The following is a 27,293-nucleotide window of genomic DNA, read 5'->3' on the forward strand; positions in this document are numbered from 1 at the left end:
CAGTGTTCTGCAGCGATATGCCATGCCATCTGGTTTGCGCTATCATTTGTTTTTCAACAGGACAATGACCCAACACACCTCCAGGCTGTGTAAGGACTATTTGACCAAGAAGGAGAGTGGATTGCTGCATCCGATGACTTGGCCTCCACAATCCCCCGACCTCAACCCAATTGAGATGGTTTGGGATGATGACTATTATTATTATTTTATTTACCTTTTATGTAACGAGGCAAGTCAGTTAAGAACAAATTCTTATTTACAATGACGGCCTAGGAACAGTGGGTTAACCTTTCTCAACCACCCATCCCGGATCCGGGATAATTGTCATCAGCAACGCTGAATAGCATAGCGCCACAGTCAAATAATATTACTACAAATATTTATAATCATGCAATCACAAGTGAAATATACCAAAACACAGCTTAGCTTGTTGTTAATCCACCTATCGTGTCAGATTTTGAAAATATATTTTACAGCGAAAGAAATCCAAGCTTTTGTGAGTGTAGCTTTCTATGCTACATTAGCTTAGCCTTATTTTAGCTTGGTCATGAAAGTAAGAAAAGCAATCAAATTAATCGTTTACCTTTGATAATCTTCGGGTGGTTCCACTCACGAGACTCCCAGTTTCACAACAAATGTTCTTTTTGTTCGATAAATATTACTTTTATATCCAAATACCTCGTATTCGTTTGGTGCGTTATGCTCCGAAATCCACCGGAAAGAGCGGTCACGAAAACACATACGAAAATGCCAAATAATATCCATAATGTCCACAGAAACATGTCAAACGTTTTTTATAATCAATCCTCAGGATGTTTTTCAAATATATATTCGATAATATAGCAACCGGGAGTGTTGTTTTTTCAATCGGACCGGGAGAAACAATGGCTGTTTTTCTCTGTTGCGCACAACTCACTCTGAGAGCCCCCACCTATCCACTTARGCAATGTGATCTTTCACGCTCATTTTTCAAAATAAAAGCCTGAAACTTTGTCTAATGACTGTTGACACCTTGGGGAAGCCYTAGAAAAAGGAATCTGGTTGATATCCCTTTAAATGGGTAATAGGGATGCATAAGAACAGAGAGGTTTCAAAAAAAGGCACTTCCTGATTGGATTTTCCTCCGGTTTTCGCCTGCAATATCAGTTCTGTTAAACTCACAGACAATATTAAGACAGTTTTGGAAACTTTAGAGTTTTCTATCCTAATCTGACAATTATATGCATATTCTAGTTTCGGGGGCTGAGAAATAGGCAGTTTCAAATGGGTACGTTTTTTAGCCAAAAACGAAAATACTGCCCCCTAGTCTTAAGAAGTTTTAACTGCATTGTTCAGGGGCAGAACGACATATTTTTATTTTGTCAGCTCAATCTAGCAACCTTTAGGAAAAGCAGCCAAAAAGTGCCCAGCATATGTGGGAACTTCTTCAAGACAGTTAGAAAAGCATTCCAGGTGAAGCTGGTTGAGAGAATGCCAAGAGTGTGCAAAGCTGTCATCAAGGCAAAGGGTGGCTGCTTTGAAGAATCAAAAATATATTTTGATTTGTTTAACCCTTTTTTTTTTTTTTTGGTTACTACATGATTCCATATGTGTTATTTCATAGTATTGGTGTCTTCACTATTCTACAATATAGAAATTAGTCAAATAAAGAAAAACCCTTGAATAAGTAGGTGTGTCCAGACTTTTGACTGGTACTGTATGTCTATTTCTTTTGGCTACTGCTCGACTAATCTCGGTCGACCAACAGCTTATCGATCAGTCTACTAAATGGGGTCAGCCCTACAAGGCTGTGGGTAATATCAAACAGGGATACCTTGGTCAGTTGATCACTTCTCTTTCCATGACATAGACTGAGCAGGTGAACTCTATCCCTTAATTGATGTCACTTGTTAAATCTACCTCAATCAGTATAGATGAAAGGGAGGAGACTGGTTAAAGTATGATTTTTAAGCTGAGACAATTGAAACATGGATTGACAACAAATGTAAGTGCCTTTGAATGAATGGGGTATGGTTGTAGGTGCCAGGCATACCGGTTTGTGTCAAGAACTGCAACACTGCTGGGTTTCCTATGTGTATCAAGAATGGTCCACCACCCAAAGGACATCCAGCCAACTTGACAGAACTTTGGGAAGCATTGGAGTCAACATGGGCCAGCGTCCCTGTGGAACGCTTTCGACATCTTGTGGAGTCCATGCCCGACAAATTGAGGCTGTTCTGCGGGGGGGCTTCCCATTGTTACTCACCACTGTGTCATCTTGCTGGAACAAAAGCACAGCATGCACACATAACGAATGCTTTGCCCTGTCATTATCTCATTAGATGGAACTCAAGATGTTGTCCCTGGAAGGAGGTTTCCAGAGGTGTATGTCTCAGGATGTTCCATTCGAATGGGAATTGAACCATTCTCTGTAAATCAATTATCCTGAGAACGAATGCTTCTTTAATTGGTCTTTGGGGGGGGGGTCCACCTATGGTTTCCATAAGGGTCTACTGCACTGAACAACAACTAAGTAGATGACAACATGGCTCAGCATGCCATAGCCCAGTCAAGCTAAGAGTAGAATGCTATAGTGCTCTAGTACAAGGAAACCTGTTCCTGGGGCCCACACTCGGTGGAAATTTAGTTTTTTTTCCCCTAGCACTACACAGCGGATTCAAATAACTAACTCATCAAGCTTTGATTATTTGAATCTACTTAATAGTGCTAGGTCAAAAAACTAAGCTCCCTGCCTGCCCACCTTGGTCCTGGGAAACACTGCTCTAGTATCACAGCCCCACCCAGCAGGGTATAGCATGGGGCCTCCGGAATGGTTCCTTCTCTTGGTGCTGCATATTCAATTAGGCTACCTGCGTCGACATGCATATAAGCATGCACCAGTCTTTACATGCATTGGCCAAAAACTCTTTGTCAGATACCATACCAGTGAGTAAACCTGCAAATTTGTATGGCAAAACCCTAATTTACATCCAAGACATGCTTGTTCCTGTTTTGTGTTAAGACATTTACATAACCCAAGCAGAGTCTCTGGGCAGAGAGGTGGGCAGGCAGGCAGGCAGCTGTGTGGCTGGAGAAGGATGAGTGTGTAAAGCGGCCTACTTCTTGAGGGGAAGAGCAGTGAGCAGCATGGGAGCACAGGGTTCAGGCAGGGGTCTAGCACTGGCCTTGACAGACCAAGATATTCAGAATGTCACATCTGGCTGAGAAAATGTCCACCAAAACAGAACACTACTAGCAGTCTAGCACAATACTCACTAATACGAAGGCACACAAGTGCAATGAACAAATATTTGCAAACTGGTAATTTTACAGTTTAGTCATGTTGCAGACGCTCTTATCCAGAGGGACTTACAGTTAGTGCAGTCATCTGACTCTGGGGAAGTAGATAAAGGGCCTCATTGCCAAAATCCCAAAGAATCCCTTTAAGATAGCTAGGTGGGACAGCAACATCTCAGTCATAGTAAGTACATGTTTCCTCAAAGTAGCTATCAGCAAAGTCAGCGCTAGTAGGGTGGGAAGAGTCAAGTGCGAGTTAGTTTATTGGTTCCACCATTGGGGTGCCAGGACCGAGAAGAGCTTGGACTGGGCTGAGTGGGAGCTGCCCTCCTGTAGGGGTGGGAGGGCCAAGACACTAGAGGTGCCAGAATGGAGTAGTCCGGTTGTAGGATTTGAGCGTAGCCTGAAGGTAGGGAGGGGCAGTTCCTCTTGCTGCTCCATAGGCAAGTACTATGGTCTTGTAGTTGATGTGAGCTTTGACAGGGAGCCAGTGGAGTGTGTGGAGGAGCAGTGTGACATGGGAAAACTTGAAGGTTGAACACCAGGCGGGCTGCGGCATTCTGGATAAGTTGCAGGGGTTTGATGGTAATAAAATATTCATACTAATTTCCTTTCGGCTCCATCATTCAGAGCTTCTGCCATTTTAAAATAATTTAGAGTGCATCTGTTTTAGGTTAGTAGCTTATGCAGTAAATGACAGTTGAGATGGTTGTAAGTGTTCACTTTATCCATTGTTCGGTACGTTTACATGCACACAATAATACAATTATTGTGAATCCTCAGATTTAATATAATAGTTTAAAATGTGTACCTGCGTTGCAAGAATAAAGATTTCCCTCATAATCCTGTTTACATGGACACATCTGAAATCAGACTACCTGATGGGACTTTGATAAATGTAAAAAATCGGCAATCAAAATAAACAGTATCACAGCGACCATGTTATTTTTGGAGACGTTTGTATGTGAGAATGCATACTTTCAGTTTTTCTGAACTCACTTCCCTCCCGCAAAAGAGGGAGGCTCGAGCTGCTTGTGCAAGCATGTGTGCAGATCACACTGCTGGAACTGATGTGTAGTAATCTTTTAACAACTTCCCTGACTAATTGACAAATGATTAGATAAGAGTATAGTCCCAAAAATGTTTGCATGTCAGCAATCAAGTTTAAGATGTATAACTTCAAAAATACAGAAATATAGCCAGTATGATGCATTTTGCATCATATAATCCTGCTTTTGAAATCATGACATTTTGGGACTATATCAGCAATGGACCTTGAAGGAATTTTCCTTTTAAGGTGTTTACATGTCCTAATAATTTGAGAGATTACACAGAAAGCCAGGTGTTTTAACCCCCTAAGGTTGATGTCAGCGCCCCCGCTGAAATTTCATTAGTAAAAAAATAACTATCCCCATAAATATCAGTCAGTTTAAGCTGGAGATGTTTTTTGTTTGCATTGGATACGTCTCAATCCATCACATTAGCCTATGTCGCACTTCTGCAGCTGTGGTGAAAGGCCATGAGACATCCCTTTTCACAAAATCATATGTAGTGTCCGAACGGTTTGGCCTACTATTGTGATTGCTCTACGACTCCCACAAGCGCCTTGGGTCTGAAGTCGGTACAGCCGATCTGCCAACTTCTGTCTGTAGCGTCCAAACAGTTTGGGCTGCACACTAATATGACCCCTCTGTGCAAAGGTGAAACTCTCACGAACATGTTTTGCTCTAGGATGACCACAGGCCTCACAAGACTCGTTCTGAAGGTCCCCCGGTACCAGTTGAAAAAGTGAATGGAAGTACATATGGAGACTGTTTAGTGCCAAAAATAAGGAGTTAAATATACTGAACAAAAATATAAATGCAACATGTAAAGTGTTGTTCCCATGTTTCATGAGCTAAAATAAAAATCCCAGAAATGTTCCATATGCACAAAAAGCTTATTTCTCCCAAATGTTGTGCCCAAATTTGTTTACATCCCTGTTAGTGAGAATTTCTCATTTTCCAAGATAATCCATCCACCTGACAAGAAGAATCTGATTAAACAGCATGATCATTACACAAATGCACCTTGTGCTGGGGACAATAAAAGGCCACTTGTAATTTTTTTTGCAGTTTTGTCACAACACAATGCCACAGGTGTCTCAAGTTGAGGGTGCTGAGGAGCAATGTGCCCTCTAAACTGCGTGTGTGCGTGGGCACGCAGGACAGCCGCGCAGAATAAATATCAGCCTGCGTAGAGAAGCACAAGATTAAACTTGACTCAACTTTCTAGTTTTCCCCTTTTTAGTTAACACTATCAATGTTTCCCTCTACTGTGGGAATTGCCCATATTAGCCACTTTCAATGCAACACACCAAAACAACAAAACTAACTATGCAAGACTTCGTATGCAAAGCTAACTATGCAAGATATTTTCTTGCAGAATGCATCAGAGTAGGAGTCTATTGCATTGACAGTGATGACTCATGCCYCACCGGTCTGTAGAGTACGGGCTAACTAATCAGCTGCAGTATCCCTATATACAAATATACCATTACCATGTATGGATCTGACCATTCACTTTGAACTGGACTGTGTTTACAGCATGAGTGGTCACGAGTAGATGTACTTGTAGAGATCAAAGCAATAGCTGCATTTAGCCACATGTGCACATTTGTTCATAGTTTGTGTTAGTGAGTTATTAGCCCAGTTATAACACCTTTCTAGTCAACAATGGGGGAGTGGTTGCTTCCTACAACAGCACAAAATGTGTGCATTTCTAGCAGTGTTGTATTTTTAAAGGGGCAGTGTTGTATTTTGAGACGGGCTTAAATAAGTAGCCAATACGTACAGGGTAGCATAATTTGTCTGATTCTCTGTAATAATGGTATGGGAATAATACTTTATTTTGTAAAGTGGTTTCTTGTATCAAACAACACATTTTGTCACCTTATCTGAATGACAAGTGGATAAACAGGTTGTCAACTCTGCATATTTTTTCCAAAAGTCTACATTGAACACCACACATTGGTTGCTACTGTAGGCGGAATGACAGCACAGCTATTTCCATGTTAAAATATTATGGGATGCATTTTGTTTTTTATGGTAGGCCACTCTGATAGGCTTACATTATGATCAAATAGCCTCAGTAGCCTTCTTGGCAACTGTTATAACTATAACCTAAAACAGGTACAGCCTGTGTTTGTAATAAAGCTTTTTTGTACAGAAAAACCAATTCTGATTGGCTGGGCCTGGCTCCCCAGTAGTTGGGCCTGGCTGCCAAGTGGGTGGGCCTATGCCCAAGGCCCACCCATGGCTGCACCCCGGTCCAGTCATGTGAAATCCCTAGATTTAGGGCCTAATGAATTTATTTCAATTGACTGATTTCCTTATAACTCAGTACAATCTTTGAAATTGTTGCATGTTGCATTTATTTTTGTTCAGTATAATATTGGTGGTCAGTCTGATTTATATAACCTGTTGGTGTTGGGTGTCACTAAAAACCTATGTACATTCTATGACCTTTTCAGGATGCAGCTTTTACAACGACTCTCAAGGAAGCACCACGGCCTACCCAGTATCTCGTGTAGCACCACGGCCTACCCAGTATCTCGTGTAGCACCACGGCCTACCCAGTATCTCGTGTAAGGCACCACGGCCTACCCAGTATCTCGTGTAGCTCCACGGCCTACCCAGTATCTCGTGTAGCACCACGGCCTACCCAGTATCTCGTGTAGCACCACGGCCTACCCAGTATCTTGTGTAGCACCACGGCCTACCCAGTATCTCGTGTAGCACCACGGCCTACCAAGTATCCGTAAAGGACCCGACTTGGAGTTGAATATATCAGTAGCATATTTATTTTTATCAGTGTTCTTTCATCTTTTTCCACAGATCTTCTTGCTGGCCTGTCCCCCATGTAAAACAGCCATGGTCCTCTTTAGGTGAGTACCTCCATTCTACACACTCTCACCGCCATGAAATCCCAACCCCACCTCAACAAGCCACCACCCTCAAATACGTATCCAACCACCCTCACCCCAAGTACCCACCCATTCTATCCTCCTGACCACACCACGTATTAAGGTGTCATGCTGAGTTAGCTATGTGAGAACGCAGACTAGCCAGTGACTGGAGTTTCCCAGGCATTACTTCACCTGACTGTCAAAGTTCTTCTTAAAATAGACCATCACCCTGTCAACACCTCAGTGCTCATCTTATGACTGAGTCCCAGCACAGTAGGACACTGAACTTAGCCAGGAACTGCATGTACAATATGTGAAGCTGAGGGGAATTCTGAGGGTTTACCACAATCTGTTGAATCGGTTCTCTTCCTTGTGAAGTTGCTCTAGCTGGTTGCATGCATTAGGCTACACTCGAGAGACGAGGAGGGAGATCCAATGAGACTGACTGGACACTGGCTTCATGGTTCCACAAAACTGTTAATGCCCACTTAATTTGTAAAAGATAAATATTGATAAATTACTAGCTCAAAAACGTAATATGCTAAAATTACAAGTTAATTAGTGGGGGATGGTAACTTCAGAACCAAGGTGGGGTGGACAAAAAACAGGCAACACTGCCCCCCCCCTAATCTGACAGTGGGGTGGTAGATGCCTAGTCTCCCCTATGGCTCAGGTGCCTACATAGTACATGGACAAACATTAATTACACACACACAAGTTTTACTATCCTTGTGGGGACCAAAACATTTATTACCCTTCAAAAGCCTATTTTCCCTAGCCCCTAACCCTAAAATAGCCTTTTCCTTATGGGGACCGGCAAAATGTCCCCACTTGTCTGAATTTTCCTTGTTTTACTAACCTTTTTAGGACTTCTGCAATGCCACGAAAGTGAAAAGAACATTGTGGTTTTAGAATGTCACAAGAAACAGTTGACTATGCTGTTGATATATGACCACTGTGCACATTTCACCACACCAGACCATGACATTTCAAACCAATGCCATGCAAATTTAGTTCCATCATCTGGCGGTCAGGCTGAGGTTCCTTCTCAGGACATTTCATAATCACAGCCGAGGTGTGTAATATTGCCAACATCCCACAAGAGTTTTTGTTAGTCCACTTGTTTTTGAATTACTGTACTATCATTATTGAAGCTCATGTTGGAAAAAAGCTGCTATAGTACAACACATCTTCAGAAACAATGGACACCCATGGCGCAACAAGACTGAAGTCAGACAGTGTAGTCTGTATACTTGGGAGACCCTATTTTTTCCCCCAAATGTTTTTCCCCCCTTTTTCTTCCCAATTTCTTGGTATCCAATTGGTAGTTACAGTCTTGTCTCATTGCTGCAACTCCCGTACGGACTCAGGAGAGTCGAAGGTCAAGAGCCGTGCGTCCTCTGAAACATAACCCAACCAAGCCGCACTGCTTCTTGACACAGTGCCCACTTAACCAGGAAGCCAGCCGCACCAATGTGTCGGAGGAAACATCGTACATCTGGCGACCGTGTCAGGGTGCAAATGTAGGCATATAAATGTGCCCATTTGGGGATCTGATAGTATTTCTGATTGGCTTAACGCACCACCACTAATGAGCTGTGGAGCTTCTCAAAGTAATGTTTTCTTCACCTCAAACAACAAGCAAACAGTCTGTTTTTACATCCTTTGAGAATGACAATAGTTCCTCAATGTATTTTGAAAAATCTTTCCAGCTTTCTCCCTTTCCATAACCACTCAGCGTGAAAGAGAAAAATATCATGCTCTGATCCAGTGGAAACATCATAAAATATGCCTACCTGATTACTTCTTATCCCTTGCGCAAATAGCCTACAGCTGTGTCTGTCCCGAGCTCACTGGTGCAGGAAACTGAGGGCCCAAAATATTTTATACAATGTTGCAAATTTGCTAGCACTCTTCGGGCTGGACCAAAGTTAATAGTTGATACAATGTTCCAATGTGATTCCTAGGATATTTATTTTTATCAGGATATTTTCTACCTGTAGGCTGCAATGTTTTTATTTGTTGGCTTTATAGGCAATTTTTTTACATAGTTGGCAATTTAAGTTACTTTTTAACCTTTATAGAGTCACAAACCCGGATCCGGGATCCCCCCCATCAAAAAAGCTGACTAGCATAGCCTAGCCTAAAGCGACAGGGATATCATATAATCAAATGTTCATGAAATCACAAGTCCAAGACACCAAATGAAAGATACAGATCTTGTGAATCCAGCCATCATTTCCGATTTTTTAAATGTTTTACAGGGAAGACAAAATATGTATTTCTATTAGCTAACCACCATAGCAAAAGACACAACTTTTTTTTTGTCCACCATTTTTTTACTCCATCAGTAGCTATCACTAATTCGACTAAATAAAGATATATATAGCCACTAACCAAGAAACAACTTCATAAGATGACAGTCTGATAACATATTTATGGTATAGCATATGTTTTTTTTAGAAAAATGTGCATATTTCAGGTATAAATCACAGTCCTACATTGCAGCTGCAATCAGAAATAGCGTTGGAAGCAGCCGGAATAATTACAGAGACCGACGTCAATTACCAAAATACTCATCCTAAAACATTTCTGAAAAATACACAGCATACAGCAAATGAAAGCCCAACATCTTGTGAATCCAGCCATCATTTCTGATTTTTTAAAATGTTTACAGGGAAGACACAATATTAAATCTATTAGCTAACCACGTTAGCAAAAGACACCACTTTTTTTACTCCACCATTTTTTTACTCCATCAGTAGCTATCACTAATTCGACTAAATAAAGATATATATAGCCACTAACCAAGAAACAACTTCATAAGATGACAGTCTGATAAACTATTTATGGATAAGCATATGTTATTTTTTTAAATGTGCATTTTTCAGGTATAAATCACAGTTCTACATTGCAGCCACCATCACAACTCTCACCAAAGCGACTAGAATAACTACAGAGAGCAACGTGTATTACCTAATTACTCATCTTAAAACATTTCTGAAAATACACAGCGTACAGCAATTGAAAAACACAGATCTTGTGAATCCAGACAATATTTCAGATTTTCTAAGTGTTTTACAGCGAAAACACAATATATCGTTATATTAGCATACCACATGAGCTAACATCACACCAGCATTAAATCAAGGCAAAGGGGGCGATAACGTTATCGCCACCAAAATATATTAATTTTTTCACTAACCTTCTCAGAATTCTTCAGATGACAGTCCTGTAACATCATATTACACAATGCATATAGAGTTTGTTCGAAAATGTGCATATTTAGCCACAAAAATCTGGTTATACAATGAGAAAAGTAGCTAAACTGGGCAGAAAATGTCGGGCGCCATCTTGGAGAGTGACTTAGTCTAATCATTAAATAATCATAAACTTGACTAAAAAATACAGCATGGACAGCATTTGAAAGACAAATTAGTTCTTAATGCATCGCTGAATTACATTTTTAAAATTAACCTTACTGCGCAATACAAGTTCGCCAAAGCGAAGCTACCCCCAAAAAAATGGCAGCTTATGCGTTTAACATTTTTTCAACAGAACAACGATTTATCAGCATAAATAGTTCTTACTATTAGCTGAGCTTCCATCAGAATCTTGGGCAATGTGTCCTTTCTCCGGTCTAATCGTCGAAAGATGTCCTCTTGTCCAGTCGAAATGGCCACTAACGTTCTGCATGTACAGGAAAGTGTCCAACTCTTGAAAGTGCGTCACAAAAGAAATGCCAGAAAATCGCAATAAACTGATATAAACTGAAATAATTTGTTCAAAATAACAAGATTATGATGTCTTTAAAGCTTATATCGAATAAAAACATGACCGGAATTATCTAAGGAGCTAAAACCAGAGCTTCCACAACGATACGCAAAGCTCCTCTTTGCCGCCCGAGCGAAGATCCAAAAGAATGGCCACCGTGATTCCAATCAATTTATAACCTTTGGGAACTACGCAGAGAGTCCATTTCAAGTCTCCCATCGCTGACCACCCAGGGAAGGCGTATGCAGTGCATCTCAACCAATAGAGGACAGGCAAATTAATACACAGGTCTCAGAACAGCCAGTACAATTCTGAATTCTGACATACACATAGGAAAATTGCTCTAAGTCGAGTTCTGTTTCACCCACAGACATAATTCAAACGGTTTTAGAAACTAGAGAGTGTTTTCTATCCAATAGTAATAATAATATGCATATTGTACGAGCAAGAATTGAGTACGAGGCAGTTTAATTTGGAGACGAATTTGGACTATGTCGAAATGGCACCCCCCTAGTGGCAAGAAGTTTTACGTTTGTATAATTTTGATTTTAGATTGACAGAATTTTGATTAACAGACCAATTATTTTGAGATACAAAGTCTTTATTATAAATTAAATTAAACTGTTCCACAAAAATGTGCATATGATAACCATAACTGGCACGCAGATCAGTAGAAATGGTCAAATAAATTGGCATTCCACATGAGAAAGGCTACACGAGGAGTCGGCAACCTATTACTGGCAACTTCAGGAGAGTAACGGCAGTCTGCGAACACCAGTAGGAGCGGGAGGACGCTCGTCAAGTTACGTTTTTTTCCGCTTCTGGTTATCTTGATCTCTGGCTTCCTTTTTGAGTCATTATTGTCTTATTTCATCAAACATTGCGCTTAATTAAAGCTTCAGACAAGCTCAATGCATATATATATATATAGTTGATTTATTAAAACACAAGGTGTGTGTGTGTATACATGGTAAAAATGCATGTTTAAAAATTTTGACCAATCGATTAGTCGAAAGAACAGATTATTGGTCGGCCAAGATTATAATTTTTTTTGTCAGAGACTAGCCTAGTAATATGAGCAAAACAAATGGGTGAACTGCCGATTCATAACATTTGAATAGATTTTCTGACCAACGCATGCTACATTTGGATCGGTTTGCGGTCAGCGAATCGATGCACTTGTATCTTAAACATTTGATTCGTGGACCGATGCGTATTGGTGAATCGTTCCATCCCTAAAGGATCCCCATAGAGAAAAGAGCAGAGCCATTAGTTGTGGAGACTCCAACTAGGATCCGTATCACAGCACCAATCACTCCCAAAGTGCAGACATGCCTGTCAGCCTCTACTTATGTGGGTAGGGTCTTATAGCAGAGGGAGGAACCCTAAGGTGGGGGTCAGTATAGAACACCTGGGCCCTGTTCTCTGTCCTCTACTTAATTAGGAGGGTTGGAGCTGGACCACAGCCATGCTGGCCTCCAAACCCTCCCTGTTCCAATCAAGACCCTGCCTTGTCCTTCTGCCATGCAGTCAGAGGAGAATTGAAATGTAGCTGAACTAGTCTGCATAGAAACAAAATGACTGAAAAGGATATGAAGACTAATCTGGGTTCCCTGAGGGAAGGAAATGAGATGTAATGCAAAAGCTACAGGATTATGTCACGTCACATGGGCCATGCTGAAGATGATCAACAACCAGATGTAGGGTACACTACAAAATGAGGATATATACTAGTATATGAGATACACAAACAATGAATCTACCTAAATTATCATCTGCGGATGCCCAAGTTCATTGCATTAAACCACCAGTCCAAGTGTAGCACGTTTCCATACTAGCCTAGCACTTTGACAGGTGCTGGTTGGTATCATATGGTATATGATGCATTTGGCTTGCAGAGTCTTAAGCAAACTCTTCTTTGGTTTTGTTGATTATGGAGTTAAGTGTGTGACGTGTACTCTCTGTCCGCAGGCTTCAGGTCCATATGCTGAACGGTGCCCTACTGGCCCTCGTCTTCCCTGTGGTCAACACTAGGCTGGTAAGAAACCATCACCTATCTGTTAAATTCACTGTATTAGCGAGTACTGCAGTCACTCACAATTAGACTTCCACTCTTTCATAGTTTCAAAGATGATATTTCATTATGCATATCAAATACAAATATTGACCTAGTATGTGAAACACAGAAAAACACATCTTGCATTGCTTATGGTTAAACAGTATTTTTCAAATAAATACAACTTTATCAGGAAGCTGAAATACCATGTTTGTTTGAAAAATACAGTAACAGGACATAGAAAAACCCCAAGGTTGCATCTCCTAGCCTTGTGGGAAAGTAACATAACTGTCCTTTGTGCAGAAGATGGACACAGCGATGACGTCCTACTGTTCTCAGGGACTTGATGAGATGTTTTTCTGTAACCAAATGTAACCGTTTCTAGTTGACAATGGCAGATGTGTAATGCATCTCGGAAAATATCAACTTCTCTCAATCCAATGTAACCATGGTGACGTGGTCATAGAATAGGATCGGGGAGAAGATACTCTTTTTATGAGCCTTCCGGACTCAGTAATTGAATGTGAAACAGTAAAAGCAGAGCCCTACAGTAGCTGAGCTTGGCTGCTACTGACAGAATAACTGTGAAGCTGCCCTGTCACAACCCCCACTTGCTCTTTTTCTCTCTGTCCTCAGGCTGTTCTTCTTGCTGCATTTCCCTTTTCCTCAAGAGTAGCTCTGCTCCCTGCTCTTGAATAATGTCTCTCTTGCTGCTAATCACATCTCAGCCATGGAAACCAAGCTCAAATTCAATTAGGCCTATTCGGCCCATTCCACATTTCATTACCACCTTCCCAAACATTCATCCATCAATGACTCAAAAGCACTTCAGTTTCTCTTGTTCAAAAAAGCACAGTACTCAATTGAATGCTGAGTCTGGCCCAGCCCCTGAAATGACTCTGACAACATTGTATGTGAGGATTCTTTTGGCTTCCTCTAGACTTCTGCCTTATTGGTTTTGTTCCAATCCCCCTACATACCTCTGGGAAGTAGAGGTGTTGTGATCATATCCTGTAGGTCTGATGATCTGATTTGGAAGTGCACTTTTACTGTATGATATGGGTCAACAACTCAGCTTTTGAATACCACAGGTCAGATGGTTATAAGAGTTTAGTCTCTTGGTTCCATCTCATGGAATATATGGGGCATGTTCTCTAGGCTATGGACTTTCTCTGTTTTAGTGTCAAGTCATCTGTTTTGTTTTAGTGTCAAGTCATTGTGTCTCATACACATGCAACAGACATCCATTAATGTGTCAATGGCACCTGCTCGTGGGCAGTGTGGAATATCATGTTTCAGGACGTACCTGGGGCTGTTCAGGTGAGTGCAACATTACATACGTTTCAGATAGAATGTACCTCAACTACTACAGTACAGCACACTGTAAATGTGGTACTTGCACTGATCCTGTATGTACACTGAACAAAAATATAAACACAACACAATATAAACACAAGATTTTACTGAGTTACAGTTCATATAGGGAAATCAGTTAATTGAAATAAATTCATTCGGCCCTAGTCTGTGGATTTCACATGACTGGGATACAGATATGCACCTGTTGGTCACAGATACCTAAAAAGTAGGGGCGTGTGTCAAAAAACCCAGTCAATCACCATTTTCCTCATGCAGCGTGACACATCTCCTTCGCATAGAGTTGATCAGGCTGTTGATTGTGGCCGGTGGAATGTTGTCCAACTCCTCTTCAATGGTTGTGCAAAGTTGCTGGATATTGGCGGGAACTGGAACGCTGTCGTACGCATCAATCCAGAGCATCGCAAACATGCTCAATGGGTGACATGTCTGGTGAGTTTGCAGGCCATGGAAGAACAGACATTTTCAGCTTCCAGGAATTGTGTACAGATCCTTGCGACATGGGGCTGTGCATTATCATGCTGAAACATGAGGTGATTGCAGCATGGCACAACAATGGCACAATGGCACAACAATGGGCCCCAGGATCTCGTCACAGTATCTCTGTGCATTCAAATTGCCATAGATAAAATGCAATTGTGTTTGTTGTTTGTAGCTTATGCCTGCCCATACCATAACCCCACTGCCACCATGGGGCACTCTGTTCACAACGTTGACATCCGCAAACCGCTTGCCCACACGACACCGTACACGCTGTCTGCCATCTGCCCGGTACAGTTGAAACTGGGATTCATCCGTGAAGAGGACATTTCTCCAGCGTGCCAGTGGCCATCCAAGGTGAGCATTTGCCCACTGAAGTCGGTTATGACGCCGAACTGCAGTCAGGTCAATACCCGGGTGAGGAAGCATGCAGATGAGTTTCCCTGAGATGGTTTTTGACAGTTTGTAAAGAAATTCTTTGATTGTGCAAACCCACAGTTTCATCAGCTGTCTGGGTGACTGATCTCAGACGATCCCGCAGGTGAAGAAGCCGGATGTGGCGGTCCTGGGCTGGAGTTGCATACATTTGGTCTGCGGTCATGAGGCCGTTTGGACATACTGCCAAATTCTTTAAAATTACGGAGGTGGCTTATGGTATTGAAATTAACATTCAATTATCTGGTAAATGCTCTGATGGACATTACTGCAGTCAAAATGCCAATTGCACGCTCCCTCAACTTGAGACATCTGTGGCGTTGTGTGACAAAACTGCATATTTTAGTGGCCTTTTGTCCCCAGCACAAGGTGCATCTGTGTAATGATCATGCTGTTTAATCAGCTTATTGATATGTCACCCCTGTCAGGTGGATGAATTATCTTGGCAAAGGAGACCTCACTAACAGGGATGTAAACACATTTGTTCACAATTTGAGAGAAATAAGCTTTTTGTGTGTATGGAACGTTTTGGGGGATCTTTTATTTACGCTCATGAAACATGGGACCAACACTACATGTTATGTTCATATTTTTGTAGAGTAAAGCTTACACTCCTGTTTTTTTTACTTATTTCAACAACAACAAAAAAATATATATATATATATTGTTATACTTTTTGATTGCCAACTGGGTTGTTGGGAAGGGCTTGCTAGTTATTCATTTCACTGTACTTGTGCATGTGACAAATAAAACTTGAAGCAATTGTGTAGAATATGATTGTCATGAAGAATAGGAAATTGTCTGCTCTATTCATTACATTTCTATCTGCTACATTTCACCTTACTGAATACATCCTGTGTATGATAGATCCTTGCCAGGATTTAACTAAAGGGAGGTGTCAGTGGAGCATAGAGATTCATTTCACACATCTCAAATTCCCAGTACTTTTATTGTTTGAACAGTCAATATCAATTCCTTTATCATAGAGGGAGAAGAGGAACCATATCTTGGCCTTGATGCTGGCACAAACCTGGGGGGTTACACTCACATTAACATCTGCTAACCATGTGTATGTGACAAATACAATTTAATTTGATTTGGTGTGTAGGGACGGGCGTGCTCTGTCCTGGGGAGGAGCCACAAGCTACATCAGCGTATTCCAAACTCAGTCCTGGGGACCCCAAAGGGTGCACGTTTTGTTTTTTGCCCGAGCACTACACAGCTGATTCAAATAATTAAAGCTTGATAATTAGTTGATTATTTGAATCAGCTGTGTAGAGCTAGGGCAAACACCAAAACGTGCACCCCTTGGGGTCCCTAGGACTGAGTTTGGTAAATCTGAGCTACATGGTGAGGGGGATGAGGGTTCACACATACACTGCGTCATCAAAGTTTTCTTTCACACTGATCTGTGCTTTGTAATGCTATTGCTATTTCTCAACGGTCACACGCTCACGAGAGATCATATGGCTGTGTTAGTGTGTTGATAATGTTTTAATGTTATACATTTAGATAGGCCTATTGGGTGTGTTTTGAAACTTGTAATTTCCCGAACATGTAAACAGTACTGTATGTAAGGCCTGTTATAATGACGTTGTTGGTAAAACATTTAGAAGATCAATGTTATCTTCCTGTGTTTCATATCCAACTATCGGCTGTCTGTCCAGAACACACATCAAGCACTTTTTCATTTCATATCTCAATAACAAGGAAAGCATGGCCACACATTTATACTTCCTTCCAAACTATTTTCTAAATAGTTGAACAAAGCACACATGGTGCTAAATATCCAGACCGAACAAGACATATTTTTATTTTAGTCCAGTTCACAATACCTGAATGGAATTAGTTTATTTCCTGAAGATCATCTATGCTGTCCGGTTTGGACAGATGGTCATTCTGATGAGCAGTAAGGATTTGGAATTGTTTTTGTTCATACAGAAGATTTGTCTGTCTTTTTAAAAAGTGAATGCATCCTTTGAATGTCTCAAGTCAAGTTTTCCAGCCATGTTGTGTCAACTGTATTGAATGTTGAACAGCAGTAAAGACAAATACTACTTGCATAACTATGGCTTCATTATGTGGCTTTGCCCTTCGGTATGCTTGAGTCCCTTTGACTTGCTCTGGGCATGTGACCACCAATTCCTACCTCTTTTACTGCTGCCTGGCAGTCGAAAGGCAGACAGGCAGGCAGGCGAGGTTTATTGTGTTGTTGGCTGAGTAACAGCAGCAACATGTGACAGGCGGCTCTCGGGAACCCCTGACAAACAGTGAGGCTCCTCTCACACACAAAAATGTGTAATTTAGCAGATCCTCTTATCCAGAGCTACTTAGTTCGTGAATTCATGTTAAGATAGCTTGGTGGGACAACCACATCTCAATCATAGCTACTTTGAGGAAAATTGTATTTACTATCAACAAAGTCAGTGGTCACAAAAGGCAAGGGTGTGGTTTTTTTTGGGGGGGGGGTGTATGCTACAGCAGAGACACGGTCATCCAAAGGTCATATCCGATCATCTAAGGCAGGGATGGGCAACTGATGGGGGTGGGGGGCACATATACAATCTGAACTCATCATGGGGGGGCGCAATGGCTCCCGCATCTGCGTACCCTCATCCATACCCACACATGCAGTCAGAGCATTTTGGGGGCCCCAAATCTACATTTTGTTGGGCCTTCGTGCATATTCTCTACAGCGTCATGTCCAAACTGATGCTGACGTGATGGAGGCGCCAGAAAAATTGGCCAAACATAAATGAGACTTCTTTTTTTTAAATTACAGAAAATTGAGGCTAAACGCCAGTCATGTTTGGCAAATAATAATTAACATTAACGTCTAAATAATTGAATCACATGCGCCGAATACAACATTAAGTGTAGACTTTGCCGTGAAATTATTACTAAACGAGCCCTTTCCCAACAATGCAGTTAATATCATTTTAATTTAACTAGTACGAAAAATAAATAGATCAAAAGAAAATAGTAATACTAAAATAACACAATAAATAACAATAACGAGGCTATATACAAGTTGTCCTCAAGGCACGGTTCGTTTTAGATCAAATGGTCACAAGACCAGAGAGTGCAGGAATTGCGCTCCGCAATTCACATAACTTGAATCTGAGTGGAGGCGGTCAGCATTTTACGACTATTTAACCATAAACTTAATTGTTGAAACCCTGAATGTTTTATTTTATGAAGCATGTCTTACCTTGTTTCAAAGTAGCCTAGCCAAAATACGACCATAGAAATGTTGAGGGAATTATTTTATTAACACTAACATGACATTGAAACCAGCATTTTTCTCATTGGTTTTCAACAGTATTTTTTTGTCCAGAAAACAAAGGCATAATCCTAGTCATATTAGTAACCCATGCTAGTTGATGCATTTTTAGTGCTCCAGTCTTTCTTAATTTCGAATGGATATTTTCATCAATGTCACATGAAACTGCTCACACATGCGGAGCGCTTTTGAGAACGGTGTTTTCCGCTAATTGCATTTTGGAACATTCGCACGTATTCTACAGCCATCTCTGCATTGTTGAGTTTATAATATGAAGAATTAAAACGTTTATCAATATTTTAGGCTAAACAGACTGATCTGTTGCATCAGCCTCATTTGCTTAAATTTTTTTTTTTTTTATTGTACAGTGGTTGTATGATTTTAGGATCTGTAGTCCCAGAACTGTCCCAGAGTCTATTTTCAACCATAGACACCGACGGGGCGTCCTTCATTTCAAGCCCTGGAGGGAATAATTTTTTAAAGACATAAGTATTTTTTGTAATTGTAATGTTGCAATATTTTAAAGGCTACAAAGGGTGGCCAACCATCCTCTAGGAGAGCTTTAAAAGGGGAGTGTTGTATTTTGAGACATTTTAATATCTTACTGAGTGACTAAAAAAAGAAAGCTGTTTGCTTGACTAAATCTAAAAAACAATAAGCTGATATGGGCTAATTGTGAGGTACTGACATGACGAGAGAGAACCTGCTGATGCACAACCAGATTATGCACCCTATGGATTCCCAGTGCTTTACCAACTCTCCCTTTTCGTTCCAGCTCACCATCTCACTCACAGATCCTTTTGCTGTTATGGCTGGCTGGCAATTTACAGATTGGTTACACTCCTGCCTAGGGAATGGTTCTCTTTGTTTTCTACGGAAGTTAGCCTAACTGAATCCAAAACACCAGTCATGTTTTGATCCAATTGTGCTCTCACACACACAGTTTCAAACATGTCCATAGCCAGACAATGTGAATTGCAGGAGCAGGGCATTGTTTAACATTCAATATATTAAGGCAAACACTAATTGTTGACATGTACATATCTGTACTGCTATAATGAAGCTGATGATGATCATGTAGCTACTGAACACTGGTCAATTTTGTTTCTTCAGCTTCCATTTGAGAAGGAGGTCTACTACATCCAGCATTCCTTGCTCTACCTGGTGCCTGTATACCTCTTCAGGAAAGGAGGTAGGTGCCGGCTTCTTTTGCACTTATGGAATTCTGTGCTTTGTCTCCATTCCATGGGTGCTTCACTATCATTGAGAATTTAAACCATCTTGAGTTACTTCTCACTACTACCTTAACTCAACCAATCAAAACCCTCCTCCAGTTATGAGATTGTTTCAGCGAGAGAGGCAGAGCCCTGGAGTAAACTAGACTGCCATCTAGTGTTGTGATGCCATTCTTGCAAACACTGTTGACATTACATTTATTTTTCGTGAGAATGTGATAATTTTCCATGTTTAACATTAAAATAAAACATAATATGTCAATAAAAAAAATATGAATTTAACAATTCAGAGGAATAGAGACTACGGTGGCCTATGTTAAAATTAGCTCCAATACATAGTGAAATGGATCCCCAGTCAACAACAGACTAGGCTACAATTTGAACAAAAAGAATGGAATGAACTCTCCATCGTGATCTACCATTTCTCCAATAGAATGAAAAAGCAAAACGGCTTCAAAATGAAACCGCTCTGACAGCTTTAAGGAAAAATCGATAAGGTCACACACCACCCTGGCTCCTAACAAATTCAAACTAATTTGGAACAACAGTCTGATGTATTACACACAACATATCTGTGAACATTAGGAATAATTCATATCCCTGTCATAGCAGCATCACTGGCGAGCTAAAAAACTAGACAAAAACCAAGTCCATACCTGTACTGTAGAGTTAACAGTATGACTTAAAGGTGCTACACATAGGATTTTTCTGCATTGTAATTTCGAAAATGTCCGTAATACAGTGCCATTCGAAAGTATTCAGACCCGTTAACTTTTTCCCAATTTTTGTTACATTGCAGCCTTATTCTAAAATGTATTAAATTGTTTATTTTCTTCGTCAATCTACACACAATACCCGATAATGACAAAGCAGAAACAGGTTTTAGACATTTTTGCTGTCAAGTATTCAGACCATTTACTCAGTACTATGTTGAAGCTCCTTTGGCAGCGATTACAGCATCGAGTCTTCTTGGGTATGACGCTACAAGTTTGTGATGAAATCCTGCACGGAGCCTTCACTGCGCGCTGCCTCTTTTAAGAGCGCTTCAGCAGTAAGGAAGGAGGAAATAAAGACTGCTCTTCTGGCTCTCTGGGAGGTAGCTCTTGGTTGGCYCGGCAGTTTGATTGTGTGCAATGCTGCATGAATCTTGTTTGTTTTCAGCGTGTTTTAGTTTGTAAAGTGTTTAACTCCATCGGTGTGACCGCTCTAGGTCATGATTGTTCTCTTTTGGGACCGCACTGGTTATGAATTGCATGAATTAGTAGCAACATTGTTGCGAAGTTTTGACATGCACACAAATAAAGCATCAGACGGACAGACAGCTGTTGACTTCAGGCTTGCAGTTGCATTAAGATCTCTTTCTCTTCCCTCTATCGTTCCAGTGCTTTACACTGCAGCAGGCTTTCTATTTTTCTTATGCGCTTCCCGTTGATGTTCATTATCGCTGGACTCTTATTGCCCTGGCAGAAGTATTTGGGTTGACATTTTAGTTGAGAGGGAGGTTGTTTGCAAGTTTGTGTATTGTTATTTGAACTGTATTGAGGTGGTGTGATTCTAATGACATGTAGCCGAGAAGATTTTGGACATTTTAAGGCCTTTGTTTTGTCTATGAACACCCCCACATTCATACCCTCTTGTAAATAGTTGCGGTTCAATTGCTCTGCCATTATTATTGTATGAGGTATTCTTGGTGGGGTTACCCCTGTGCTGTAATGTGCATTTTATAGGGTGTGTATTCTCTTTTCTCTCCTCTGGCAAACAGGCTACACTCTAGGCAGTCTCTTCTGCTGATGTGTGGGTCTGGTAGTGGTACTCTCTCTATTCTACTCTTTTCCTTTCGGCATGGTTAATACCTGCTTGGCGCCCGAACAAAACCTTTATCTTTACCCCTCTCTAATAATACCGCTACAAGCTTGGCACACCTGTATTTGGGGAGTTTCGCCCATTCTTCTCTGCAGATCCTCAAGCTCTGTCAGGTTAGATGGGGAGCATTGCTACACAGCTATTTTCAGGTCTCTCCAGAGATGTTCGATTGAGTTCAAGTTTGGGCTCTGGCTGGGCCGCTCAAGGACATTCAGAGCCACTCCTGCGTTGTTGGCTGTGGTTTTAGGGTCGTTTTCCTGTTGGAAGGTGAACCTTTCGCCCCAGTCTGAAGTCCTCAGCACTCTGGAGCAGGTTTTCATCAAGGATCTCTCTGTACTTTGCTCCGTTCATCTTTGCCTCGATCATGACTTGTCTCCCAGTCCCTGCCGCTGAAAAACATCTCCACACCATGCTTCACCGTAGGGATGTTGCCAGGTTTCCTCCAGACGTGATGCTTGGCATTCAGGCCAAAGAGTTCAATGTTGGTTTCATCAGACCAGAGAACCTAGTTTCTCATGGTCTGAGAGTATTTAGGTGCCTTTTGGCAAAAGCGGGCTCTCATGTGCCTTTTACTGAGGAGTGGCATCCGTCTGGCCACTATCATTAATGCATGATTAGGGGGGTGCTGCAGAGATGGTTGTCCTTCTGGAAGGTTCTCCCATCTCCACAGAGAAACTCAAGAACTCTGTCAGAGTGACCATCGGGTTCTTGGTCAACTCCCTGACCCAAGGCCCTTCTCCCCTGATTGCTCAGTTTGGCCGGGCGGCCAGCTCTAGGAAGAGTCTTGGTGGTTCCAAACTTCTTCCATTTAAGAATGATGCAGGCCACTGTGTTCTTGGGGACCTTCAATGCTGCAGAAATGTTTTGGTACCCTTCCCCAGATCTGTGCCTCGACAGGATCCTGTCTCGGAGCTCTACGGACAATTCCTTCAACCTCATGGCTTGGTTTTTGCTCTGACATGCACCGTCAACTGTGGGACCTTTTTATATAGACAGGTGTGGCTTTTTCCAAATCATGTCTAATCKATTGAATTTACCACAGGTGGACTCCAAGTTGTAGAAACATCAAGGATGATCAATGGAAACAGGATGCACCTGAGCTCAATTTCGAGTCTCATAGCAAAAGGGCTGAATACTTACAGTATGTAAATAAGGTATTTCTGTTTTTTATTTGTAATAAATTTGCAACCATTTCTAAAAACCTGTTTTTTTGTTTTGGCATTATGGGGTATTGTGTGTAGATTGCTGAGGATTTTTATTTAATCAATTTTAAAATAAGGCTAAAACATAACGAAATGTGGAAAAAGTCAAGGGGTCTGAATACTTTCCGAAGACACTGTATATCTGCAGTAATAGTGGAATGATAGTGTTTCACAGTATTATTTACCCGCCAGTGTTGTAATATTCGTTTATTGATATCTCCCGCCGGGCTGGCACCTGTTGTCAAAGTGGGAAAGCTGGTTTGACTTTTTGGCTGTTATCTAGTGGAAATCGGGTCAAGCGGCCAATGTAGAAATCACTCATTTCCTGGCTGCTAAAATTATACACTGTTTGCTCAATTTTAGTTTGTGAGAAAACATGCACTGAATAGTGTAGGGACTCATTGTAATATATTAACAAAAAGGGGAGTCTAGGGTGGGAAGGGCCTCATTAAAGCAAAGGCTGCATTTGATTATTATTGTGAAACCGAACAGCAACAAAAAACTAGACGCCGCCATCCATACCTACTCAGTACTGTTTCCTTCTGTTTTCTTATGTTTAAGCAACCGCATTGGACAAACAACAATTGCATTGTCAGTACACATTTTCACATGATATTCAATAAAACTCCATACAAATATTATTAAAAATACAAATGTTCTTAATACATGCACACACTATCTACTCAACACTTTTTTTTAACATGGTGAAAAGTAGGGCTGTGCTGAGTACTCGGACAAAACAAGTATCGAAACGGATATGGAGAATTTTTCAAATACGATTATGACAAGAATTTTCTAATTATCCGTCATCTGGAAAAATTAATTTTCAGCTGACAGCACGCGTTTTTCTACCACTCAAATAGTGTGAAGCGCTGGGTGCTCTAAACTACTATTAGGTAGTTGTCTGTAGATCAAATGGGCGGGGTATTGGTTGAACCTGCTGCAATGATTAGATTAGAACAAGCCGCTCTCATTTTCCCAGACAGACACGCGCGGCTCTGTGTCACACACTCGTCTCAGGGCACAAGTCTCCCTTTCTCCGTGTATAAATCAGAATCCGTAGCTAGTCATTGTTAAATCAATTTATTTCCTGTTGACTTTTGTGGTGGAATTATTGTAATCAAAAGGAGAGACTTTTAGATTTCTTCTAAACAATCAAACTTTATTATTTCATTAGTGCAGTAATGGAGCTGGTCGGTAATCACCCCTGGAGGTGATCACTGAGAACTCAACCAGTGGATTTGAGAGACAGCATTTTATAGCAAAGTCCATCCTCCTGGATGTTCATGACAAACAAAGGCTGTATGGAATGGGTCACAAGGTTGCTAATAATTCACAGCAAACAGTATCTGCTGTAAATACTGTCCTCATTGTATGGAGACCAGGGTCTGGCCCCCCAACTCCATACTGGAGCCATCTCCCCCTGTTACCCCAGTACAGAAACATTAACTCATGCTATGGAATGCAGTATGACCCAAAGACATAAATCTCCTGTCAGTGTTTAATCTCCCAGAAGCCCACCCTCAGTAGAACACACACATATGAGTGTTCTAACAACCCCTTATTCTGTTGCATAAAACAACCATTTGATGCAATTACAGTATTATAGCATTATCTTGCAATTTTGCTCTCACACTTTGCCGAGGCCATAAGCTGTTTTTGTCTGTCTACTTTGCCTTGTTTAGTAGGCCTACTTTCTGTCCACATAATTAGTATAAGTCTCTCGTTTTGTCGTGATCCAAGCCCATGCTTGCTTGCTACTTTTTCTCGCCCAGGCATGTTTGCCATGCAACAAATCATTAGAAAATAATATCACAAATGTAGATTGTTTTTTTTTAGTAAAAGTGTTGGGAGAGAAGTTTTGCTTCTCACGAAAGTGAAACAATATATGGGGCTAAAAATTTGCCTACCTTCATCTGAATCTGTCTGGAATAAATGCGGTCAGTAGTAACTGGCCATGCATTAGGCAATTTATTAGCCTATTCCGTTCATAATTGAATAGGACCAAGTAAGTAAATCATGTGACTTTTTCATTTGTCTTTTTTTTTTTTTTTTTTTTTTACAATGAGGAAAAAAACTTAATGATGTACCCGGGGGGTTTAAGGGCAAAAAGCAACCCTAAAGGTTAGGCATTACCGGCATTTTAAAGTGCACTTCCGGGTTTTCCGATCACAAGTAATTCCCATTACAAATATGAGTACGACAGATCGGCACACCCATTGTGAAAAGGCATGCAATAGTGGGTCTCGGGAGCAAAAAAATCCACTGCCAGCTGCATTCTTTAATTTTCAAGGGAACTTGAGAATACCCATATTGATTACTCTGCCATAAAATTGAAGAAATCCGTAACTGTATTTTCAGTTCTGTTTTGAATAATGTTCATACATTTACTATTCTTCTCTCCCCCCCAGGTGTGTACAAGCCGGAGCCCCTGGGGGACATGTGGTGGGCTATCCTCTCCACTGGCATCCTGTTCCTTTATCACTTCCTGTTCCTGCAGGGCCTTGGCCTGGTAAGATTGATGGAGGGAGCCCTCTACTGGACACTCGGTGCAACTCCTCTTCACTCGCTCTTAAAGGAGAGGCCAGTAACAAGACACATGACACAGATATAGGAGTCAGACACTAATGTACAGGTCACACTAGCATGACTAATGAGCTGCATGACACAGCGGACTGCTCTTCTCCCACACTGCTTGACTGATGGCACGAATGAAACAAACACCAAGCAAGGCCACCGTCACAGTAGGTCTGCTGAAGGGAGAACGGCTCATAGTAATGGCCGGAACGGCGCAAATGGAATGGTATTATACACCTGGAAAGCATGTGTTTAAGGTATTTCATACCATTCTACTAATTCCGCTCCAGTCATTACCACGAGCCGGTCCTCCCCAACCTCCTGTGGCCTCAGTGTTTCTCCTTCTACATAGTCTCTCACTTTTGTCTCTTTCTCTCCCTCTTCCCAGATGACTGAGGTCAACCTGAACAACATGCTGTGTCCAGCAGTGTCAGATCCATTTTATGGGCCTTGGTACCGGGTTTGGGCTGCGGGTCACCAGACCCTGTTGACCCTGGTCCATGGAAAGGCCCTGACCCTCCTCTCCCACCACACCGGCCCCACCTGCAGGTACTTGCTGGATACCGCCAGACTGCGCAGCAAGAAGATTGACTGAACATCCACACACAGAGACAAACACGAACGTAGCCTTTTTCAATCCAAACGCCTGTTCTTATGTTGGGATTTTCTATCCACATTTTTAATGCATCTGCCACTTTTACCATATTTATTTCTACTGTAAAGAAATAAGCATTTCAGAGTCAATGAAATATCATTCCTTTAGTGTTTGTGCTGGATTGCATTATATGCATGCACAATCATGGGCGCCTGATTTTGTCTGAAAGTGGGGGTGCAAATGCTTGGAAGGGGGGGCTTGACTTTTTTTGGCACCGTTTGAAGCGCTGTCACCATAAACATTAAAACAATTTACTTGTCTCAGCAGCGTACATATTTGATTAAAAAGGGTAGAAATGGCTTATTTGGTCAAAATTACTTAACAAGCCAAGCACACAGACCCGGCGCCAGAACAGGTTTTAAGTGATTAAGGGGTGCAGTTGAAATCGGTGAGGGGGGCACAATTTTTAAGGGTTCTTGCATTGGGATTATATTGAATTCTTATCACGCTATAACGTAATAAACTAAGTTCAAATGCAGATACTCAGACCAGTGAGTGCTTTTTGAAGTGACAGATTAACGTGAAATCTGGAGCCCAGCTCCACTGTGCTGTATCAGCACAATGGACAGCGCCCTACACAAGGCCATTTTGGTAATGAATATAGGCTACAATATAGGCTTTTTATAATAGGTGAATTGCCTAATGTGAATGCAGGCGTGCACACAGCTGTCTTACCAAAATAATGCAAACTAAATGCTGAAAGTAGTAGACTAGTTATTCATGCAAACAAAAATACTGAATAGCAGTTTGGCTTAGAAAAACGACACAGCGAATGTGAACAAATGAATGTGAACAGAACAAAACAGAGTTAGGCCTACTATAGGCCTATAAACAATAGCAGATTAATAAAGGCATGACAGAATCTAGGCTAGTTACATTAACAGTAAACAAAAGGAGAATGCAAATAACCACAGTCTACAGCAGGGCTCTCCAACCCTGTTTCTCCCCCTGTAATCAATTAAGCAATGCCGGCCTACCATAAATACGTTTCCATTTCAGTTCCTTTTTAAAAACATGAAAACCAATAGGCTGCCAAGAAAGCATACGTTCTATTTCTATGGTGAAATGTATCGATATGTAGCTATCATTTGGGTTCTTCCATTAGAATTAGAATGAATTCTACTTATATCACAATAA

The 27,293-nt window shown here is 41.2% G+C and overlaps 1 protein-coding gene across 4 annotated transcripts in view; it reads left to right on the forward strand.

The window, feature by feature from the left end:
- The window catches only part of LOC111964153 (transmembrane protein 164), a 39,610-nt gene extending 13,194 nt beyond the window's left edge, over nt 1-26,416 (forward strand). Inside the window, exons 1-6 of one of the 4 annotated variants that reach the window (XM_023987905.2) lie at nt 3,731-3,861; nt 7,152-7,201; nt 12,968-13,034; nt 19,738-19,816; nt 25,336-25,436; nt 25,890-26,416. In XM_023987905.2, coding sequence (XP_023843673.1) covers nt 3,859-3,861; nt 7,152-7,201; nt 12,968-13,034; nt 19,738-19,816; nt 25,336-25,436; nt 25,890-26,096 — 507 coding nt within the window. In that variant the 5' untranslated portion in view covers nt 3,731-3,858 and the 3' untranslated portion in view covers nt 26,097-26,416. Of the gene's footprint in view, nt 1-3,730; nt 3,862-7,151; nt 7,202-12,967; nt 13,035-19,737; nt 19,817-25,335; nt 25,669-25,889 lie in introns of those variants that run through there. The other 3 variants (XR_011479917.1, XM_023987903.2, XM_023987904.2) reach the window with 3 other exon arrangements.
- The last annotated feature ends 877 nt before the right edge of the window (nt 26,417-27,293 follow it).

The sequence above is a fragment of the Salvelinus sp. IW2-2015 genome, linkage group LG5, assembly GCF_002910315.2.
Source record: "Salvelinus sp. IW2-2015 linkage group LG5, ASM291031v2, whole genome shotgun sequence".
In the NCBI taxonomy this organism is placed as follows: Eukaryota; Metazoa; Chordata; class Actinopteri; order Salmoniformes; family Salmonidae; genus Salvelinus; species Salvelinus sp. IW2-2015.